A 19194-nucleotide genomic window follows, 5' to 3' on the forward strand; every position below is an offset into this window, starting at 1 on the left:
TTCTGAATCCCCCGAGACTGCTGTTGATTTATTTTTGAATTCCTCATTTGGTGCATATGCAAGACTTCTGAAGTTGAACAATGATGCGTGTCACTTTTTAGCTCGGTGCCTTTCAGGGCAAGCTTGTGCTCAGTCCGGCTTGACAAGTAGTTCTGTTCCAGTTGGCTGACCGCTTGCAATCCTGCAACTTAAAGTGAAACTACCAGAAAACATACCAGGGCCGTGATTAGGCGGGGATCACTTCTGGTGTGGTTAGTCAGCAGCTCTTGTTCCAGAGTGCATCTCGTTTAAACTAAATCTGAACAAGGAATGCAGAAACCTGAGTCATTCGGGAGAGTATAGAGGTGACTTCAGTGCTTTTGTTGACTGAGGAGAGCAGCACAGGGCAGCCAAAAAGAAAAGCACACAAGTTATTTATTCTATCTGTAATTCCTCCTTTTTCTTCTTTGTTTGGTACCAGAGTTGTTGTGTCTTCTGGCTGCTGTTACCTCATTGTGACCAGACTGTGTGATTTGACCTAACAACTCTGGCAAAATTCTAGTAATTTAAGTGACTTTTACCTGTACGTACAATGTCTGACCAGCAGCCGCATGTGCTTTGTGTCTTGGAAGAAATTATTCTGTAAAGAGGTCTATCTTATTTTCAAAATAAAAATAAAAAGGCCACAACTTGTCCAGGTTTCTGAATTAGTTCTAAGTTTTTGGGCATATGTGTGTGTGTGGTGTGGGTTTTTTTTTTTTGTTTTTGTGTGGGTTTTTTTTAGTTATTATTATTTTTTTCCACTGAGGCTTTTGTTATAAGGTAGTTGAACTATTGGTTTGTCAGCAAAGTCAGTTTACCAACTCAGACTGGCTCCTAGCAGGCTTATCAGTCTGTCTCTTTTCCTGCCTTCTGGTACAAGGATATGGCTTTCTTTATGCATATTTCCTTAGTCTTTGACAGCTGGAGGCCTATGTAAGTTGATGTCTGTTTTGTGTAAAATTAAGTAGTGTGGGTTTTTTTTTTCCCTTATTCATTTAAGGCATTTCTACTCATTTAAAAATAACATATTTCTAAACCTTGGAGAACTTGAAAGAAGGGTAATTTATGTCACTGAAAACTAGAAGCCTGCTTTATTCTCTGTCCAGTAATATTTATCTTCTATATCTAAAAATTCTGAAAGTTTTCTGTTTGTTTGTTTGATTTTTGTTTTTTTTTTTTTGCTAGTGGGGCACAGATTCAGCAGTAGGAATGATGCCTCTTGTAATAAAACAGTGAAAAGTTCAGGAAAAATCTGCAACCTGCAGGGAAGTCCTTAATGCAAAGTGACTGAAGCACAATCTTAACACAACAACTCTCTCTCTTCTGAGAGAGTCACAAACACAGCACCTCACTCCAGTGTGTTTCACCCAGGCTGCTTTTTTGCCAATAAAATAAAATAAAGGCTGCAACAGGATATTGGAGACAAGAGGCCACTTGGATTACCATTCAGTTCACCTCTTGGTTGGGGAACCAGGTCACCTGACAGAGTTGTCTGTGTTGCCAGCGTCAGGAGGATTAACCTCTCATAATCTCTGTGATTTGAATAAGAGATTTTGTTCCTGTCCTCATTGCTCAGTTCAAAGCAGGTGCTGAACAGAAATTTCAGTGTATCTTCAGCAAAATGTCTGTGTTGGACAGCCAAAAAGGGAAGAAATAGATCCTAGAGGATTTCTCCTAGTTGTACTTTTTTAGCAGCTGGTTACAGTGTTTGGATATAAGTGTATATACGTGGAGCTGTTCTATAGAATCAGGGAAGCTGGCTGCATCCTCAGTTTCCCTTTTGTTTAAAACGTCTTCTGTTACACAAATCGTATAAAATCAAGACAACCAAGCCATCAGGCCCAGTCAGCATGGGCTTATGAAAGGCAGGCAGGTGGTGAGTAAATGAGGATGCTGGATGTTGTGTACTTAGACTTCAGCAAAGTCATTGACACTGTTTCCTGCAGCGTTCTTGTGGAGAAACTGGCAGCCCATGGCCTGGATGGTGTTCTCTGCGATGGATATAGAACTGGCTGGAGGGTTGGCCCCAAAGAGTTGTGGTGAACAGAGCCAAATCCGGTTGGTGACTGGTCACGAGTGGTGTTCCTCAGGGGCTGGTTGTGCTTATCTCTTTATCAGTTATCTGGATGAGGCGATCGAGTGCACCCTCAGTAAGTTTGCAGATGACACCAAACTGGGTGGTAGTGGATCTGATGGAGAGTAGGAAGGCCATACAGAGAGATCTGGTCCATCTGGATCATCGGGCTGAGGCCAATTGTATGAGGTTCAACAAAGCCAAGTGCCAGGACCTGTCCTTGGGTCACAACAACCCCAGGCAGCGCTGCAGGCTGGGGAAGAGTGGCTGGAAAGTGCCTGGAGGAAAAGGACCTGGGGGTGTTGGTGACAGCGGCTGAACAAGAGCCAGCATGTGCCCAGGTGGCCGAAAAGGCCAAGAGCATCCTGGCTTGTGTCAGGAATATTGTGGCCAGCAGGACCAGGGCAGTAATTGTCCCCCTGTACTCAGCACTGGTGAGGCTGCATCAGAAATCCTGTGTTCAGTTTTGGGCCCCTCACTACAAGAAAGACATTGAGGTGCTGGAGAGAGTTCAGAGAAGGGAACGGAGCTGGTGAGGGGTCTGGAGCACAAGTGTGATGAGGAGCAGCTGAGGGAACTGAGACTGTTCATCCTGGAGAAAAGGAGGCTGAGGGGAGACCTTATCACTGTCTGCAACTACCTGAAAGGAGGGTGTAGCATGGAGGGTGTTGGTCTCTTCTCCCAAGTAACAAGGGATAGGATGAGTGGAAATGGCCTCAAGTTGCACTGGGGAAGGTTTAGATTGGATATTAAGAAAAATTTCTTCATGGAAAGGGTTGTCAGGCATTGGAACAGGCTGCCCAGGGAAGTGGTGGAGTCACCATCCCTGGAGGTGTTTAAAAGATATGTAGATGAAGTTCTTAGGGACATGGCTTAGTGCCAGAGTTAGGTTAATGGTTGGACTCAATGATCTTGAGGGTCTCTTCCAACTGGAATGATTCTGTGATGCTGGTGGGGGAAGAGGCGGTAACAAGACATACCTCTGTGTGATGGCGAGAAAAGTCTCTGTGGGGTATCTTTTGCAAATATGGTACTGTGACTTTGTTGCAGTTCCGGGTGGAGAAACTGGCCAGGAGAACTGACACTTCGGAGTCTTTCTGTGGTGGAGAAAAGCATCTGAAGATAGCTTGAGTGCTCTACTAGCTGCATCTCAGAGCCTGGGCCTTTGGGTTTGAGTAGCAAATACCTGTTGAGGTGACGGCTAGAAGCGAAGTTCAATTTTGAGTAGATGGTATCATGTCTGTGGGAAGGTAATGAAGAGGCAAAGCACAATTCTGGATAAGCCTGTGAGTATGGTGGCTCTCACCTTGCTAGAATTAACTTGTCAGTTTGCATTGAAATAATGATTGTTGTCAGATAAGTAGAAAAGGGCTCTCTGGAGAGCTCCACGCAGACTTGGCGTGTCGTTGAGGCTCCTTGTCTTCCAGCACAGGCTGTGGGACTCGTGGTAGCTGGAGCTAATACTTTCTGCCCAGCCTTTAAGGATAATAACTAGATGTATTGCCAGAGAGATGATTTTTGTCTGGGCACTGGGAAGCTGTCATTCCAGCAAGTTGCAAGACAGGCACAAGATGGCTTATGATTCTTGGCTTGTTCTAGTTACCTTAAAGGTGACATGAGCTTAATGGGTTGATATACTCTGTGTTGGCTGGGGAAGATTCTGAGACTGCTTGCCTGCCAGCTGAACAGGGACCATGCTGGCAGGAGAAAGGGGGATAGACAGCCATGTATCCTGGAAGGGCATGTGCAGTGATGGGAATTCCTGGAAGGGTGTCCTGGCGTTGGGAATTCCAGCATGACGAGTTCCTCTCCTCAAGCCTCCTCCTCTCTGCTGTGCAGCATTTAGATATGCAAGCTGGCTGGAAGCAGAAGCTTCTGCACTTTTTCTGTTTCCAAGTAAATATATTTTTCCATGAAAATATTTTATGGGCTGTTGGCACTGGATTCACTGGCAGTGCTAATATGTTTCAAGAGGTTGTAAAGTTCAAGGCTTGCATGTTCTTACTTTCCTTACTGCTTTCCAGCATCTGTTTCCAGCTTTTTTTGACTGTATGGTTCATGAATACGCTTCTCCCCACGCTAGACAGAAGAAACAATGTTGTCAAGCTTATTTCGGCTGCTGCTTATCTGCAATCAATTGAATTCTTCCTACTGCCTTTCAGAAAGCTTTTTCTGGGATCAGCTGAAAGAAAACTTCATGCAGCTTCCTTACTGCAAAGCAGAAGTGTCACTAAGTGCTAATATTTAATGTAATAATGATTTGAGATGTGGTTTCCAAAATATCTTGTCAATGTTTTAAGCATTTTATTGGTAAGATCTCCTGAGGGATTTTGGATAAAATGATCTGCATGTTTTAAAACGCTGTAATCTTTTTGCGGTACCTTGTGGTCATGGTATATTTATTGTATTTTGCCCATGTAGATCCTGTTCTGTGCTAGCTTTTTAGTAAAATCACTGTTTGGAGATGAGGATAATTATGGGTTTTAGGACCTGCTGTTTTGTGAGTCTCCTCCCTCCCTTCCTCTCTGTGGACCTGTCCTGTCCTAGTTGCTCTACTTCAGATTTTGTTTTCAAACCAACATGACCTTGCTGCCTGATACGATTTTCCAGAGAAATGGTGGTGTAAGGATCCTGGAAGAGTGATCTGATGTCTGTCTTCAGGAAGGAACCAGCTGTAGACCTCTGTAGTTCTGTATTTTGTATTCTGTCGCAGTTGCTTTCTGCAAGTTGCATACATAGGACAGGAAAAAATGGAACTGAAACTGTGTTCTCCTAGTAAAGGGCTTTGATTTTAGTTTGTGTTTGTTTGACATACAGGTTCATTTTTTCTGTCCAAAACTCTGTTGACAGCTGCAGGCCCCATGGCACATCTTCTGCAGTGCTGTTTGTATTTTTTAAAACTTGCTGTAGTGTTCTCTTCACCTCTGTATTTCTGTTGCTGAAGTAGTTCGAGGGATGTTTCAAGTAGGTGAGTTCTTGAGCTAAGTAACAAACAAGAATTCATATGATCCTCTTCAGTTCAGGAGGTTGAAAACCTATGTGATGCTAAGTCAGTGTGTCAGATCAAATCTGGTAAAAGATTAACCTGTAAACAAGACTCAGGTGCCTCCCAACTGTCTGAATCTATTTTATCATGGAAAGTGTTTAGAAGCCTGCTTACGTTACCAGCCTACCACATTAAACCATCATAGAAAGTAAATTGAATTGGCACCCCTTCTGTCCCATGGAATACCTTTTAGAGAAGTAGAGTGTTTTAAGACAAGGCTTCTTTTGCTGACAAGGACTGGGTTTTATTTTTAAAAACCAAACAACCTTTGCCAAAGGGTCTGCAAATTGATCCTCTGCTCCAGGCATGCTGTGAGAACATGGTTTTGATTGGAGTGTTTGCAGCTGCCAGAAAGGGTTTCCTAACAAGTTGTAAAATTTCTTCTGTGCAGGTTATCTCATAAGTTTGGTAAGGATGGAAGAAGCAGAACAGCGAAGCTCTGATGTGGACTGAGCTGTGCCCTATGCACTTACTAAGTTTTATGCAAAAGCTGAGCTGAAAAGTGAAAGTATCTGCAGGAGGTGTGAAATTACCTCGTTCACTGAGGTGATCAGACTGGATGATTGAACAAGATAGTCAGACATATCTTTAATTTGATAACTGGTTCAGCACAATATATTAACTCTGGATTTGCTCAGTTTTGTATTCATTTCCTGTTGCGTTGTCCTGCTAGCTCTCCCAGGTTTGTATGAATGAAACGTTGGGGAATATTACAGATATCCTGATATAGAGCTTTAATGTACAAAATACATAGTTTTTTTCGGGGTAGATTTCAGTACTTTGCTCACCAAAGTTTGGCCCATACAGGTGCTGGGACGCTGCACCTGGAGCTGTGAAAATTCTGGGAAGAAACAAATGTTGGGATGAGGCTTCATAAGGAGGCAGCAGCTGCCACGTCCCGTTGGGACTGCAAACGTCTGCTGGCCCCAGGGAATCGGGTGTCTGGGCTGTGGGGCAAACAAGGACGGTGCTGTCCCCTGGCAAGTTGTGACACTGGTGTGCGAGACCTGGATCTGAACTGACCAGAGAATTTACAGATGAAGAGGGGAGCATCTAGTGAGTTTTGGCAGTGTAGAGGGTTGTGTTACTTTGTCGTGCTTTCTTGGATTTCCTATGTTAAGCGGTGCTGAAATTATGTGGGGTTAGTGTTGAGTGTGTCTCCTCTTAGCACAGTAATCTGGAAAACCCTTCCAAGCAGTTACATGTGTCCCAGCCGCTATCAGTCACTGTCCAGTGGGCAGAAAGGATGGTCTGGCTGTTAGAAAGCTGTTTGTTGGAAATTGCATTATAAATTGAATAAACTTAGTAGCTTTGTGTGTCTCTGGACAGGGTAATGAATTTGCAGATCATCTGAGCAGGAAAATGCTAATTCATGTCAATTAGGAGGGATTCTAATTCATTCTGAAGACATCTGGCAAAATGGAAGTGGTTTGGGTAGATTGACTTGCTACCACAGGCAACAGAATAGAATCTCTTTTATTTCCCCCCCACTCCTCCCTGAGAAAAATCCAAGAGTAGTTTCTTTTTCGTTGTAGTTGATTGCTGAAGTGAGCATACCTTCTTTTTGTTTGAAGTGGTTCCCAAGGCCATAAGAAAGGAGAATCAAGTTATCCTATGGGCATTTAAAGCAGTCAAATTGAAGAAAGCTCTTTGTTACGTGAACGTGAACTGCAATGTAGAACTTCTTTGTTGTTGTTTTTTTATTTTCATTTTGATGAATATTAAAAATTAATAAACTCACATTGTGTTCATTCTGTTTATTCTGGAATACTTATTAAAGTCGATCAGTTGCATTGGTGCATAGTGGTTAGCATAGCTGCCTTCCAAACTGTTCTATGATCTCTTTATTCAGTTGACGTAGCTTTAGTGATACTGACAGCTTTCTTTGGAGGCTGTACAGATTCCTCCACAGTTTTCCAAGTCAAACAGGTGATGGATTTTTTAAGGACTGTTTCAGGTATTACATCAGAAAAGCTCAACCCCTGGATGCAAGCCCAGTTCTTTGAGTATTGATGGAAATCTGTGCTATGTTCCTGGTCTCTGCCAGGTACTGAGGGAAGTGGCATTTCTCAGTGGCTCCTGCTTCTAGTGGCAGAGCAGTTCTCAGCTCAGCCCAGCCCTCTGTTCACATCAAGTGTGAACTGTCAATGCAGTCTAAGGTTTTTATGTCTGTTGGTACACGAAGGTACCGACTGTGTTTCTGTCGTGTCGTTCTTGAAAGGAATACAGTGGTGCATAAAGTGCTGTCTTCCCTGCTCAAGTAGAACAGTGTTTACATATAAGCCAGTGGTTTGTTTTCACTGGCAGAAAGACAAAGCATATAGAAATAAATTTGACTGAAGTCACTTGTGTCTCGATGGCCCCTGAGGCTGAAGGAATCTCTCACCTGCAGCAACCAGCCCAGCTGGCGGGTCCCAGGGGCCTCCTGTGCAATTATTCTTCCTCTGGGCTAGTTCAGGAAAACTTGTTCTTTCTGAATGTGATTTAGCTCTGAGTTTGAGAATGCGGTGGAGTCTTTATTTTTAAACCTTTCGCAGGCTGGGAATACCAAGGCGGTCATGACATGTCAAATGTTTGTAACAGGCTTGGAAAAACCGTTAAACTGCTGTTACGAAGGGATGAGAAGAGTTTCATGGCGCAGTCAGTACTGCTGTTCTGCTGTGGCTTGTGCAGTTGCACTTAGTAGCATCCTGGGCTTTTCTATGGACCGTGTGAAACAGAACACTGACTGAGTTAGAATCGGGGTGAGGTCACTGCATGGCCTCTGCTTCCCTCAGCCTGGAGCACCTTTTAAGTTCAGGTGGTGGAAAACACAAGGGTTCCTCGACCTTAGGAGGGAGGTGAGGATGTGCAGGTGCTATGCATGTAAAATGTTTTGATTTCCAGAGGAGGCAAATGTACCCATGTGCCAGGGTGGGATCCCCAGGAACAGAACAGTCCTTGTTAGATGGTCATGGACCACTTGCCCACCTCTCATGGGTTTTATGGATGGCTTTCAAGAGGTTAGTAGGAGGTGTTGAGTTCCTGGCTCTGCAATGAGTACATGTGCTATAGCTGCTGGTGCAGGGTTCAGACAGCAAAATTACTACCAAAGGCTCGGTTAGAGAAAATGCAACAGATCTCAAGGGCTATAATACTGCCTAGCCAGTGCTATCCTTCCAGAAGGGATTCCCTCTTTTCCATGTGCATGTTGCAGGGTGCACAGGCCATGTATTTGGTGTGTTGACTTAGTCTTGGGTAGTATGAGCATTGTGTGGTAGTCTCTCATTTTTGTTGCTTAGTCAACCTTTGCACTTAGTGCTGTGAATCACTGTGCACCGAAGCCTGAGCACCTGGAAGATGTGAGAAAAGCACAGAGTGAAGTGGAAATATGTATTGATTCTGCCGTTCAGCTGGGGACAGTTGGTGTAGAAGTTAGTGCTCTCCAAAACACATTAACATTGCATTCGTGTTTCACAGGGAGGAGGAAGCTGCTTGTCAGATTGCCGATCGTGAAAATGCATTTTGAATGCTCTGCTTTCAGTCTTGCATTTCTTTTTAAGAGCACTAATTAAACTGCATCCCTTTCATTCTTCTAATTTTTCCCACAGCCCCTCCACGGCATTTTATTGGCCTTTGTGTAAGGATGTAGGTTTTGTTGTAGCGTGGTGAGTGACCAGCTCCTAAGTCACGTGCTGGATTTAGCTGGGATGTAATCTTTTGGCCATCTGCTCAGGAGCTCCCTGTGTCCGCATCTCTCTGATACGCAAGCGAATGTTGAAGGTGGTCTCAAATCTGCAGATGTTCAGAACATCCAGGTTCCCTTTACCTGTATATGATCGTGTTCCTGCTTAGGACGTTTGAGCAATGTGTTCTCTCAACCTCATAATAATTCAGCATGGTCAGTTTTGTTTCTCTGGCTGGTGTATGGGGCACCTAGTCAGGAAAAAAAAATCCTTCAGACTGATTGAAAAAATAAATGGATAGCACTTTTTTTTTTTTTTTTGGTAGAGCTGAGTTTAAGAATACTCATATATGTTCTGCTGATGCTCTTCCACCTTCCCACAACGATTCTGGACTTCTTTTTTGCAGTTGCTGGCTTATATTTTGCTTTCCTAGTCATCAGGAGTCTGACTCTCCAGCCTTTTGTAACTGGCAGCTGTAGAGCCTCTGGAATTCTCTTGTGACCTTTTTCTTAAGTTGCAGGCAAGACTATCTATCTATCTATCTATTTATTTATACAAACAAACAAACAACAAAATGGTGAGATATTTCCAAAGAAAAAACTCTAGATGAATTGAATGTTTACGTCACTTTTCGTTGCATTTGTACCTGATGTCTAATTTGCACCCTCTTACTTCAGTGCAGCCTGCCTGCTCTCTAATAGCTCCTTGAACCGAGGGGCAGTAGCTGTGTCTCTGATAAGCCAAAGTCTTTTTTAGTGATTAAATGAATCTTGCTTGCACAGTGAGAGCAGGTGCATCTCTGTGCATCTGTATCATGCAGTGCTCATACCTGGCAGCGCAAAGCTCTAGATCTTGCTTTCCTTTCTGATTTTCCTATTGTTTTCATTCCCTGTCACCCTCACTGTAGAGTGTTGCTGTGGAGTAGAAGGATTACAGCTCAGCACAGTCCAATGTTTACCTCTAGATGACTGGACTTTCTATGCTACTCAGTTTGCTGAGAGAAGCCATTTGAAACCAAGTGGAATTTATGATTTCTGGGCAGTTTAAAAATCCGGCTTCCCCAGAGCCTAGAGGTGTCTGTGGGATAAATGGGAACAAATCTCTCTCTGCCACTCTGTGGCAATACAGAAGCAACTGTATCTGCAAAACCTGGTGTTGCTGAGAGCTCTGGAGGATGGTTTCCATTTGTGGTACAGATTTTATTCTGCAAAATGTACCGTTCCACATGGCTTCATTTCATCATGCCATCCTCCTGCCCTCGAGTAGCAAACAGTTTTCAGGCTTTGTTGCAACACAGTGTGTTAATGTGTCAGGCTTCCTCACCACTTGGTTACTCATTTGTGTCTTTTCTCGGGCACTTGGCATACAGGAGCTCTAAGCAGACGGAACGAGCAGGTGTGGGCACAAAAGTTTTCCCCGGGAGGCTGACCTCGTTGTCCCTCGCCATGGTCAGTCGGCAGCGGCACAGTGCACGTCGTTCTCTGTCACAGCCGAGCCATGAAGTCCCGCGGCTGATGAACTGGCTCTTGGCACTGTCTGATGGCTCGTTTGATTTTTCAGCACCTGGACGCTCACCTTTTTGTATGGGCAACCCGCTGGTTTCGCGGCCAGTCTTGGTCCTGAGATGTTATGGGAGCTGTGCTTTTGCAATGATTTTTACACACTCCTAGCAAGTGCTTTGCAGTGAGCTAACAGAATAAAACCACGTTTGAGTCACCTTTCATGGTAACTTCTTGGATGCACTGTGTAAACTTGCAGATAGAGCGAAAGAGTTACTGGTGAGATGAATCCCAGCTTTGCAATGCAGCTCTTGTTTATAAGCCCTGCTTCCACAGCTGAAAGTGTAATTTGTTTCATGTGGGTTGTCTAGGGGCATGGGGTTTGTTCCTGGTAGGTACTTAAGATACAAGACTTCATTTTTGTTATGTGGGTCTGTAGCAGGCTTGTGGTCTTCATTCAGCCTGGCTGCTGCCCCAGGATATCCCCACTGCTGTGAGCCCTGGGACAACTCTTGCTGAAGCCCCACACGAGCCCTTTTTCCAGCCAAGGCAGTGCAGGGTTTGCTGCTTTTCATCAAATGAACATCTTAATATTTACAGGTTGAGACCACAATGTACAGACAGCATCTGTCTCTTAGTTTGCATATCACTTGCTGCAGAGGCAGCGTCTCTGTGTCTAGGAGCCATTGGCCCGCTCTGGCTGCTATTTTTTTTGGTCAAAAATAACACCAAATTTCCACACTGAGGCCGCCTCTGCTTCTCTGCTAACAGCAATGGTGCTTGTTATGAACAGAGCGAGAGACCAGTTAAAGCTTTCTGTGCATCCCCTGCCGTCTTTCTCCTTTTTCCTTCCCTCAAGCACATGCCCTTGTTTCTTTGTCTCCTGCCTCTTGCAAAGGGCGGGGAGAGACGCTGGTGTCTGCCCACTCCAGGGCAGTATTTCATTAAATGCCTGCTTTTGTGTGATATCCAAAGGCACTGAGAAGGTGGGTAAGATTGCCTTGGCTGTTTCTCAGTGGTTAAACAGACAGATCGATTTGGAGATTAGAAAGGAATCTGCATCTTCAGTCAACGGGAACACTCCTCCCCCCACCCCCGTTGTGTGTTTTGCTTGCACCATTAGGTTTAGCATCAGGAATGCTTCAGGCCCTGAACCTGGGAGAAAATGAACCTGGTTATTTTGGACCTAAAGGCTTGTGGGTCTTGGCAGTCTAGGTAAAAGCCACAGGTCTTCTGCCTTCTGTTTGAGATGCCTCTGGCTCATACTATAGTATGAGCGTTTCCATCATACAAACACCTGCCTAGACTGTAAATGCTTTCAAAGGAGAATTTCTCAAATAGCAAGGGAGTTATCCAGCATCATACTCCATTGCATCTCTCTGCATGTAAATGTGTATGGGCTGTTGCTTTATTTTAATTTAATATTTAAATGTTCTAGGACATTTCTCTTGGGAGTTAAACTCTATGACACTTCCTTAAGTGTTGGGTGCTCTGTTTTCTGGAGGAAACTTCACTATGCCAATTTCAAAATCTTCATTCTCACAGGTGTATCTTGCTTCCTATGTTGTTAAATATGTTTTTTTCTTAGTGTTAGTTTTCCACTGGGAAAACTAGCTGAAGCCTAGAAATGTCTTCTCTTAGTGCTTACACTTAGCAACACCAGTGAGGATATGAGCTTGCAAAAGAGAAGTATAAACAAGATCTCCCCTAGTTAGACATAGACCTTCTCTAACTGGTAAGATAAAAGCCAGTGCTGTTTTTGATAAATAATGTCCTGAAATTAAATTAACAGAGGAGAACTTTGGAAAAGTGACATTTGAGTTTAGACTGCTGGTTGTTTGGCATAGCAGGTTAATTTGATTTACAGATGTCATACTGCAGAGCTGCTATCCAGGCTTGATTATTTTCCAGTTGTGGTTGAAAGTCTGCTCTGCACTGTTGAGGAGAAATTCTTCATTTTTAAATACATGTTTATTCTAGAGTGGCTGTAACTTAATTGAGATGCCATGAAATGACATCTTGCTCAGCATCAGTGGCTTCTGGTTGCAAAGGACTGGTTTTGAAATTGCTTTGCATTAGCCATGTCACATTGTTTTCCAAATATTAATCCTAGGATTATTTTTTTTTTATGTACATTGATTTAGAAAAGTGAGAGGGACTACAGAAGCAGTTTTGCCTCCGTATCTGTTAAACTGCTGAAAAGAGCGCAGGTTTCCAGCCACCAGGCCTCTACTGCAGATGCTGTCCAAGTAATGCGATGCTCTGTGACATTCGGACTCAAACTGTAGCAGGACAAAATCACTAACACTTTTCTTTTTTCTCTTTACAGTAAAAAAAGCTAAACTTCAAGGACCACCAGGTAAGCCATGCTCTACTGCATAGCAGTGGTGACACTTGCCCTCTTACTCCTGCTCATGCTGCTCCCTCTGGTTTCTATCTACCTCCTCTCTGCTCCTCCGTGTTCTCCTTAGCAGGGACAAATGCTGTCCCGAGAGTCCAGGCAGCCTGAGTTTGTAGGAAGCTTGAGGATGTGAGCTGGTGTCACAGTGCTGGGAATCCTCTACCTGCTCACCTGGACAGGTGATGGGTGAGGACAGATGTTCCTTTACTGTCACCAGTTCCTACCCCACCCTGCCCTTTCCTCTCATTCCTCCTCTGTCGCTGTTAAAAACAGGATCTGAAAATGTCCCCTGAGCAGAACTGGTGTTTGCCCGTCTGGATTTAGTGCCCCCTCGATCCTGATTGAGATTGCTGGATGGCATCGCAGAAGTGATTCATTCTCTTTTGTGGCAGTCTGTAATGGCTGTGCTTGGGATTGAAATCCCATCTGCCAGGTTTTGTGTCTGCATAATGAAATAAAACCGGCTGGTGACACCCAGAATTTACAGTCAAGGCAACTATTCCACTGTGGTTCAGTAGCTAGCAAGGAATCCCTTAGCAGGTAAATGTTTATTGAATAAAATTTGATGTACAGTTTACAAAAGAATAAGCGGTTTGCCTCTGGAATAGCACCTCTTCAAGTGTTTAGATCCAAAGCAATTGCACAACTGTATTCATGGCTTATTTGTTCAGCTTTATTCTCTTGACATAGCTGTCCTCAGGTTATAGCTGAAAGCTTCCCAGGTCTCCTTGTCCATACTCTATGTCAGGTCAAGATCTGCATGTGCACCAACCTTGAATTTCCAGTGAAGGAAAGCTGACCACCCAGACTGGAAGGGAGATAGTGTGTACTTTATCCTTTCTCTAATCAAGAAGCCTACTCACATCTGCAAAATATTTGTCCTGTAGTCTTGGTTTAACTAAACTGAAGCATATGGTTTCTCTGACAAACCCAGTGTCCCTGGAGGATGCAAGTGGTGTAGCTAGACATGGGTGAATCAGACTTCCAGTGACTCCAACTTCTTCCTGAGTTTCTGAATCGTGTAGTTTCCCTTTCCTCCCTCTCTGTTAGGACATCTTAAGCTAGATGCTAGGATGTGCTCTAGTAGCCCATGGCAATGATGCATGTGAATTTTGGCAGTATTAGAATGGGCTGTGATCTAACTTATGCTGGGAATAGATGTAGCAGAACTTTGAGTGTTAAAATTTGTACACTGCTTTCTAGCTACTTAGCATGTATTTTGTTCTAGGCTTGGTGGAATTTATAGACAGGTCTGAGGTGGTCCTTAAAAGGGAGTTTGTTCATTCTCAGATGGTGATGTTAAAACTTCATATGTGTCTGCTTGGCTGCTTTTGGTTTTATTAGCAAAGGGCTATGGGCAACTAGAAAAAAACAAGGCTGTCTAGTCATCTTATTCAGATTAAAAAGAAAAGGCAAAATGTCTAAACAAAGCCTGTCTTGTCAAAATGTGAATGTAATGTGGTTCTTCTAGGTCAGCAGGTTTAAGCAATACAAGTCAGTTTTAGCATCATCAGCTTAATTCACTGTATTTTCCTCCTGCCCCTGACTAGTCTGTAAAGTTCTCTGTGGACTCATGAGTGGAAAATTGGGTTGGAACTACGAGAGCAGTTGGGTCAGAAGGGAAGAGATGATAGGATCAATTCAACTGCTTCTCGCTTTTGTGTTTTGTAAGTTTGTTTTTAGCACTTCATGGTCTGCATGATGGTTCCTATCCTTTGGACTGTCACTTTCTTCCTACGTTGAGTCCACATCCCTGGAGGTGTTTAAAAGGTGCTTAGATTATGTTCTTAGGGAGGTGGTTTAGTGCTAGAGTTATGTTAGGTTATGTTTGGACTTGATGATCCTGAGGGTCTCTTCCTATAGAAATGATTTTATGATTGTATGATTTCAGTAAGCAGCACCTTGCATACAAGGTGTCTGTATTCTTCAGGATTTTACACTCTTTCTTTGTCCCTGACTTACTGCAAGTGTTTAGTTGCATGTTTTTTTGGTGCACGAATTTCTAAAGACCTGCAATTTTAAAATTTGATGGCAGGTGAAAAACATCTTGAACCCAGCAATGTATTCCCCTATGGGCTTCTGGTTTTGGGTCACCCTGGGTTGCAGTGTAAGGACTGAAGACCCGGAAACGTTGTGCTTATGTGATGAAAGGGTATATTGAAGATGATAACATTTTGCCTCTTGTTCCCCAGATAAATTCAATACGTATGTGACTCTGAAAGTGCAAAATGTGAAGAGCACGACGGTAGCTGTGCGAGGTGACCAACCCTGCTGGGAACAGGACTTCATGTTGTAAGTACAGTGTTGCACAGTGACGAGGTGCTTGTGCTTGAATCCTTTCCCAGTACTGATGCTTATGCAGAGCTGCTGTTTTGTTGTGTAAACTGCACTGCTTATGTATCTGAAATGCACAAGCCTGGTCACAACCTAAATCACATTTGCTTTTCTGTTGTACACACTGACCTGTGCTGAAGGAGGAGTGTGTTGGAAAATTGTCCCTGGCCACATACTGGCTGAAGTAGCCTGTGTCCTTTAATAGCACCAGGTTGCCTTGAATTCTTGTTCTTAGCCCCGTGTGTCAGGGTGCAGCGATGGCCGGCTGATCCTGCGGGGATGGGGAGCCAGGAGCAGAGTGTGGTAGGATTGCTGGTAGCGCAGCGTCCTCACGAGCCCAGTCACACAGAATCACAGAATGTCAGGGATTGGAAGGGACCTCAAAAGCTCATCCAGTCCAATCCCCCTACCGGAGCAGGAACACCCAGATGAGGTTACACAGGGAGGTGTCCAGGCGGGTTTGAATGTCTCCAGAGAAGGAGACTCCACAACCTCCCTGGGCAGCCTGTTCCAGTGTCTGTCACCCTCACTGTGAAGAAGTTTCTTCTCAAATTTAAATGGAACCTCCTGTGTTCCAGTTTGCACCCATTACCCCTTGTCCAATCATTGGTTGTCACTGAGAAGAACCTGGCTTCATCCTTATAACATTCACCCTTTACATATTTATAAACATTAATGAGGTCACCCCTCAGTCTCCTCTTCTCCAAGCTAAAGAGACCCAGCTCCCTCAGCCTTTCCTCATAAAGGAGACGCTCTACTCCATCATCTTTGTTGCTCTGCTCTGGACTCTCTCCAGCAGTTCCCTGTCCTTCTGGAACTGAGGGGCCCAGCACTGGATACAATATTCCAGATGTGGTCTCACCAGGGCAGAGTAGAGGGGGAGGAGAACCTCTCTTGACCTTCTAACCACCCCTCTTCTAATACACCCCAGGTACCATTGGCCTTCCTGGCCACAAGGGCACAGTGCTGGCTCATGGTCATCCTGCTGTCTATCAGGACTCCCAGGTCCCATTCCCCTACACTGCTCTCTAATAGGCCATTCCCCTGTTTATATATAGTCGCACAGTACTGGTGTCTGGCAAAGATAATCAGCATCAGACACAGCCCAGGACTTGCTGATCAGGTCCGTAATGATGAGGCAAGTCGGAGGTTGAGCTGGGAAGCTGGTCTGTGGGTTGTGTCTGGGTTGATGTGGTCTGTGGCTAGGCTTCAACACGGCTGCAGCAAAACTGGAGATGAGCACACCTAGAACAGAGCTTAAGCAAGAACTGAAGGCCGGTAGCTGAGCTTAAATGGAGCTCCTGTGCCATAGGAAGAGGGTGTGGGTGGAGGCCACTGGTCTGAGGGTGGTCAGGACAATTAAAGGCTGTTGTTAGTGCACTCAGGGTCTCAACACTGTGGTCCTGGTTAGCTTGGTGTGGGAGCTGCTCTCGTGTGTTGTTTTCTGCCATTGGCCTGGTGCCCATAAATGTGTTTTCCAGGTCCCCTACTGCAGCTTGAGGGGCTGCCAGTCTCTGCCATGAGCAGCAGAACCAGTTCCAGCTCTCCCAGGGTTTCTGGTGCAGTTGGCACCTCTGATTTGCTCTGGTCCTCATAATCCTGACACACAGCCAGGGATTTCCCAGTATCTTTTAGAATGGTGGGGTTTTTTTGCCGGTGGATGAATGGTTCATTGATACATTGCATCTGCTTCTGTTTTTATAGCTTTGTAATACAAAATGGACTAAATGTACTAAATCCTGGACTCCAAATGCTTTTCTCTGGTCTTGGTGTAGACACTGCTATTTGGGGAAGATGATGTTTCATTCATCTTGTGGACTCAAAGCTAGTGCTGCTGGTTTTGAGTAAGACTGGGGTGTTTACATAGTTTACATAGCAGAAGACCCACATGAGATTTTTTGAGTATGTTTCCCAGTCCAGCAGCAGGTGGTTCCTCTCTGCTGAAAGTGGGAAGCTTTTGCCTCTGGCTGAGGAGTTCATGTGGGTCAGTGCAGTGTTGCCATCATTCCTGTGCTCCCAACTCCCTTTTTGTTTGTGTGACACGCTGCTTTTGCAGCAGCACATGAGGTGTGTGCTGCTGTGCAGAGTGTGGAGCCCCTCTCTTGTTATCTGGTGAAACATGATGAAACACACATCTGGTGTGCTCCTGAATGCCACCATCTATCACTGATGTAAACCATGCGAGACTGGGGTTAGGTCGTGGCAGGGAATGGTACCTGTCTGCCAAAGCACATGCCAGTGCTGTACTGAGACTACTAACTAATTCTTCAGGTGATTTGTGTTCGACCCTTGGACAAGAATTACCTTTAAACATGGCCAGCTACAGAGGAGGCTACTCACCAGTGATTTAAGGACGGCACTTGTGTGGGGTGATGGCTCTCGGGATTGCTCCTTCTTCCCCTCACACAGCTCCTGGAACTGCTCTGCAGTATCAGCTGGGAACTTAGCTAGCCTGCTGTAAGGTCACTGTGCTGCTCTGTAATTAGTTGCTAGGCGATATGAAAGCAGAATATTAGCTGAACTACCTCACCATTATTGTCTCTGCTTTAGCCAGGCAACAGCACAGTTGTTCTGATGTTTCTTTACAACAAAAATGTTACACATGGCAGGAAACGTGTTTTGCATGATCCTGCATGTATTAAGCCGTCCCAGGAGAATTAGCACTGATATTCCAATACTACTATTCACTGACTTGCTCTTTTTCTTTCTGGAGTTGGCAGAGGCTTTTGAACACAGTAGTTCGTCTCTGAGGAAAGGATGCTTTTACTGTGTTTTGTTTACGTTTTTACAGAGTATAATAGAAGAATAGACCACAACCAAGAAAACGTTTTCTGTCTGTGTTTGTTGTTTTTGTGTCCAAACGCCTTGTGAGATATAACACTTCAGAATTTGACACTGTGGGGATTTTTGAGATTTGCTTATTTACCAAACCAATAAAGTACTTTAATATTGTCTTTGTGGACATCTTCTAATTTTGCAGCTGCTTTAAAAGAACATGAGTATTTGCAACAAGCACCACTTTGAGTGAAAGTGCAAACTGATGTCTGGAGCATGGCGATTTAATTGCTGTTGAAGTTATTTAGAAACGTCTTTCATTTACATTCTTTGTGTGTGTGGAAAGGGAGGGACACTGAATTCCAGTCTCAGCTCTTTTGTTCTTCAAAGCTATTCTGCATCTAACCAGAAGGTGGAGAAAGGGAGACACAAAGACAGTCAAAGCCACTGTACTGAAAATCTTTATTATTCTTATCTGGTGACCTGTCCGATGGAGTTCTGTACAGAAGCCTGTTGGGTGTCTTATGATCAATATCCTGCTCTGTCAATGTATGTTGAAGCAAGGAACGTGGTTTTACAGTGTGCCTGAAAATATGCTATTGCTTCCTCCCATCCCTTTCTGGCCTCACACTAATTCAACCTGCAAAAAATAAGTAATTTCTGTTGTTATTGCAAGTTTGTGCATTCAGATAAATACCGTCTTGCGAGAGGCAAGCAGTGGAAGGGCCGTGCACTGATGGTGCTGGTGGATAGCTGTTAGCTTGTCTGTATTGAGTAGTCATATCCAAACACAGAGACAGACTCAAGTGTCTGTCACAGAGACATTCACTCAAGTGCAAGATGCGAGCAGTAAACTCATAATAAGCCTGTGTAATGGCTTTATTTTGTACTATGTAGACTGAATCACCTGATACTGGACACTCCTGACTTCAGCTCCTTTGTTCTTAAACAACAACAGAAGTATTTAAGTTTGAAATATATATTAATGTGCTTTGCTGTAGCTGTAGGGTTTGTCTGGAACCTTGTGGATACAGTATTCTCTTTTAAATTTGTAAGAAGTCTCTGGAGCAAAGCTCATATAGGTGCCATGATGGCAGTCCATAGAAATTAGGAACTAATGTGCTTTTGAATTCCCTTAAGAAACTTAATGTGGATTGCATTTGGACAGAAGGACAGTGGGCAGCAGCACTCTGTGTCCACAATACCTGCTTTTGGGGATTGTCAGTTGCGCTAGGGGCAAGTCCCGAGCTCAAAGAAGTAGGAACAACAGCCTTTCTTCATAACAAGCGAAACAGTTGTGTCAACAGACAGCTCAGGATTCTCCTCCACTTTGTTGTTTTTACCATCATTCAGGCTGTGCTTGTGTTATGCTGTTCTGA

The 19194-nt window shown here is 44.2% G+C and overlaps 1 protein-coding gene across 5 annotated transcripts in view; it reads left to right on the forward strand.

Annotated features, from left to right (window-relative positions):
- LOC102097415 (protein unc-13 homolog B) overlaps nt 1-19194 on the forward strand; it is a 222988-nt gene that overhangs the window by 14448 nt on the left and 189346 nt on the right. For 4 of the 5 annotated variants that reach the window (XM_065047131.1, XM_065047133.1, XM_065047136.1 and 1 more), the window contains exons 2-3: nt 12635-12664; nt 14899-14998. In XM_065047131.1, coding sequence (XP_064903203.1) covers nt 12635-12664; nt 14899-14998 — 130 coding nt within the window. Of the gene's footprint in view, nt 1-12634; nt 12665-14898; nt 14999-19194 lie in introns of those variants that run through there. The other variant, XM_065047137.1, reaches the window with a different exon arrangement.

Source organism: Columba livia, chromosome Z (genome assembly GCF_036013475.1).
Source record: "Columba livia isolate bColLiv1 breed racing homer chromosome Z, bColLiv1.pat.W.v2, whole genome shotgun sequence".
NCBI lineage: Eukaryota > Metazoa > Chordata > Aves > Columbiformes > Columbidae > Columba > Columba livia.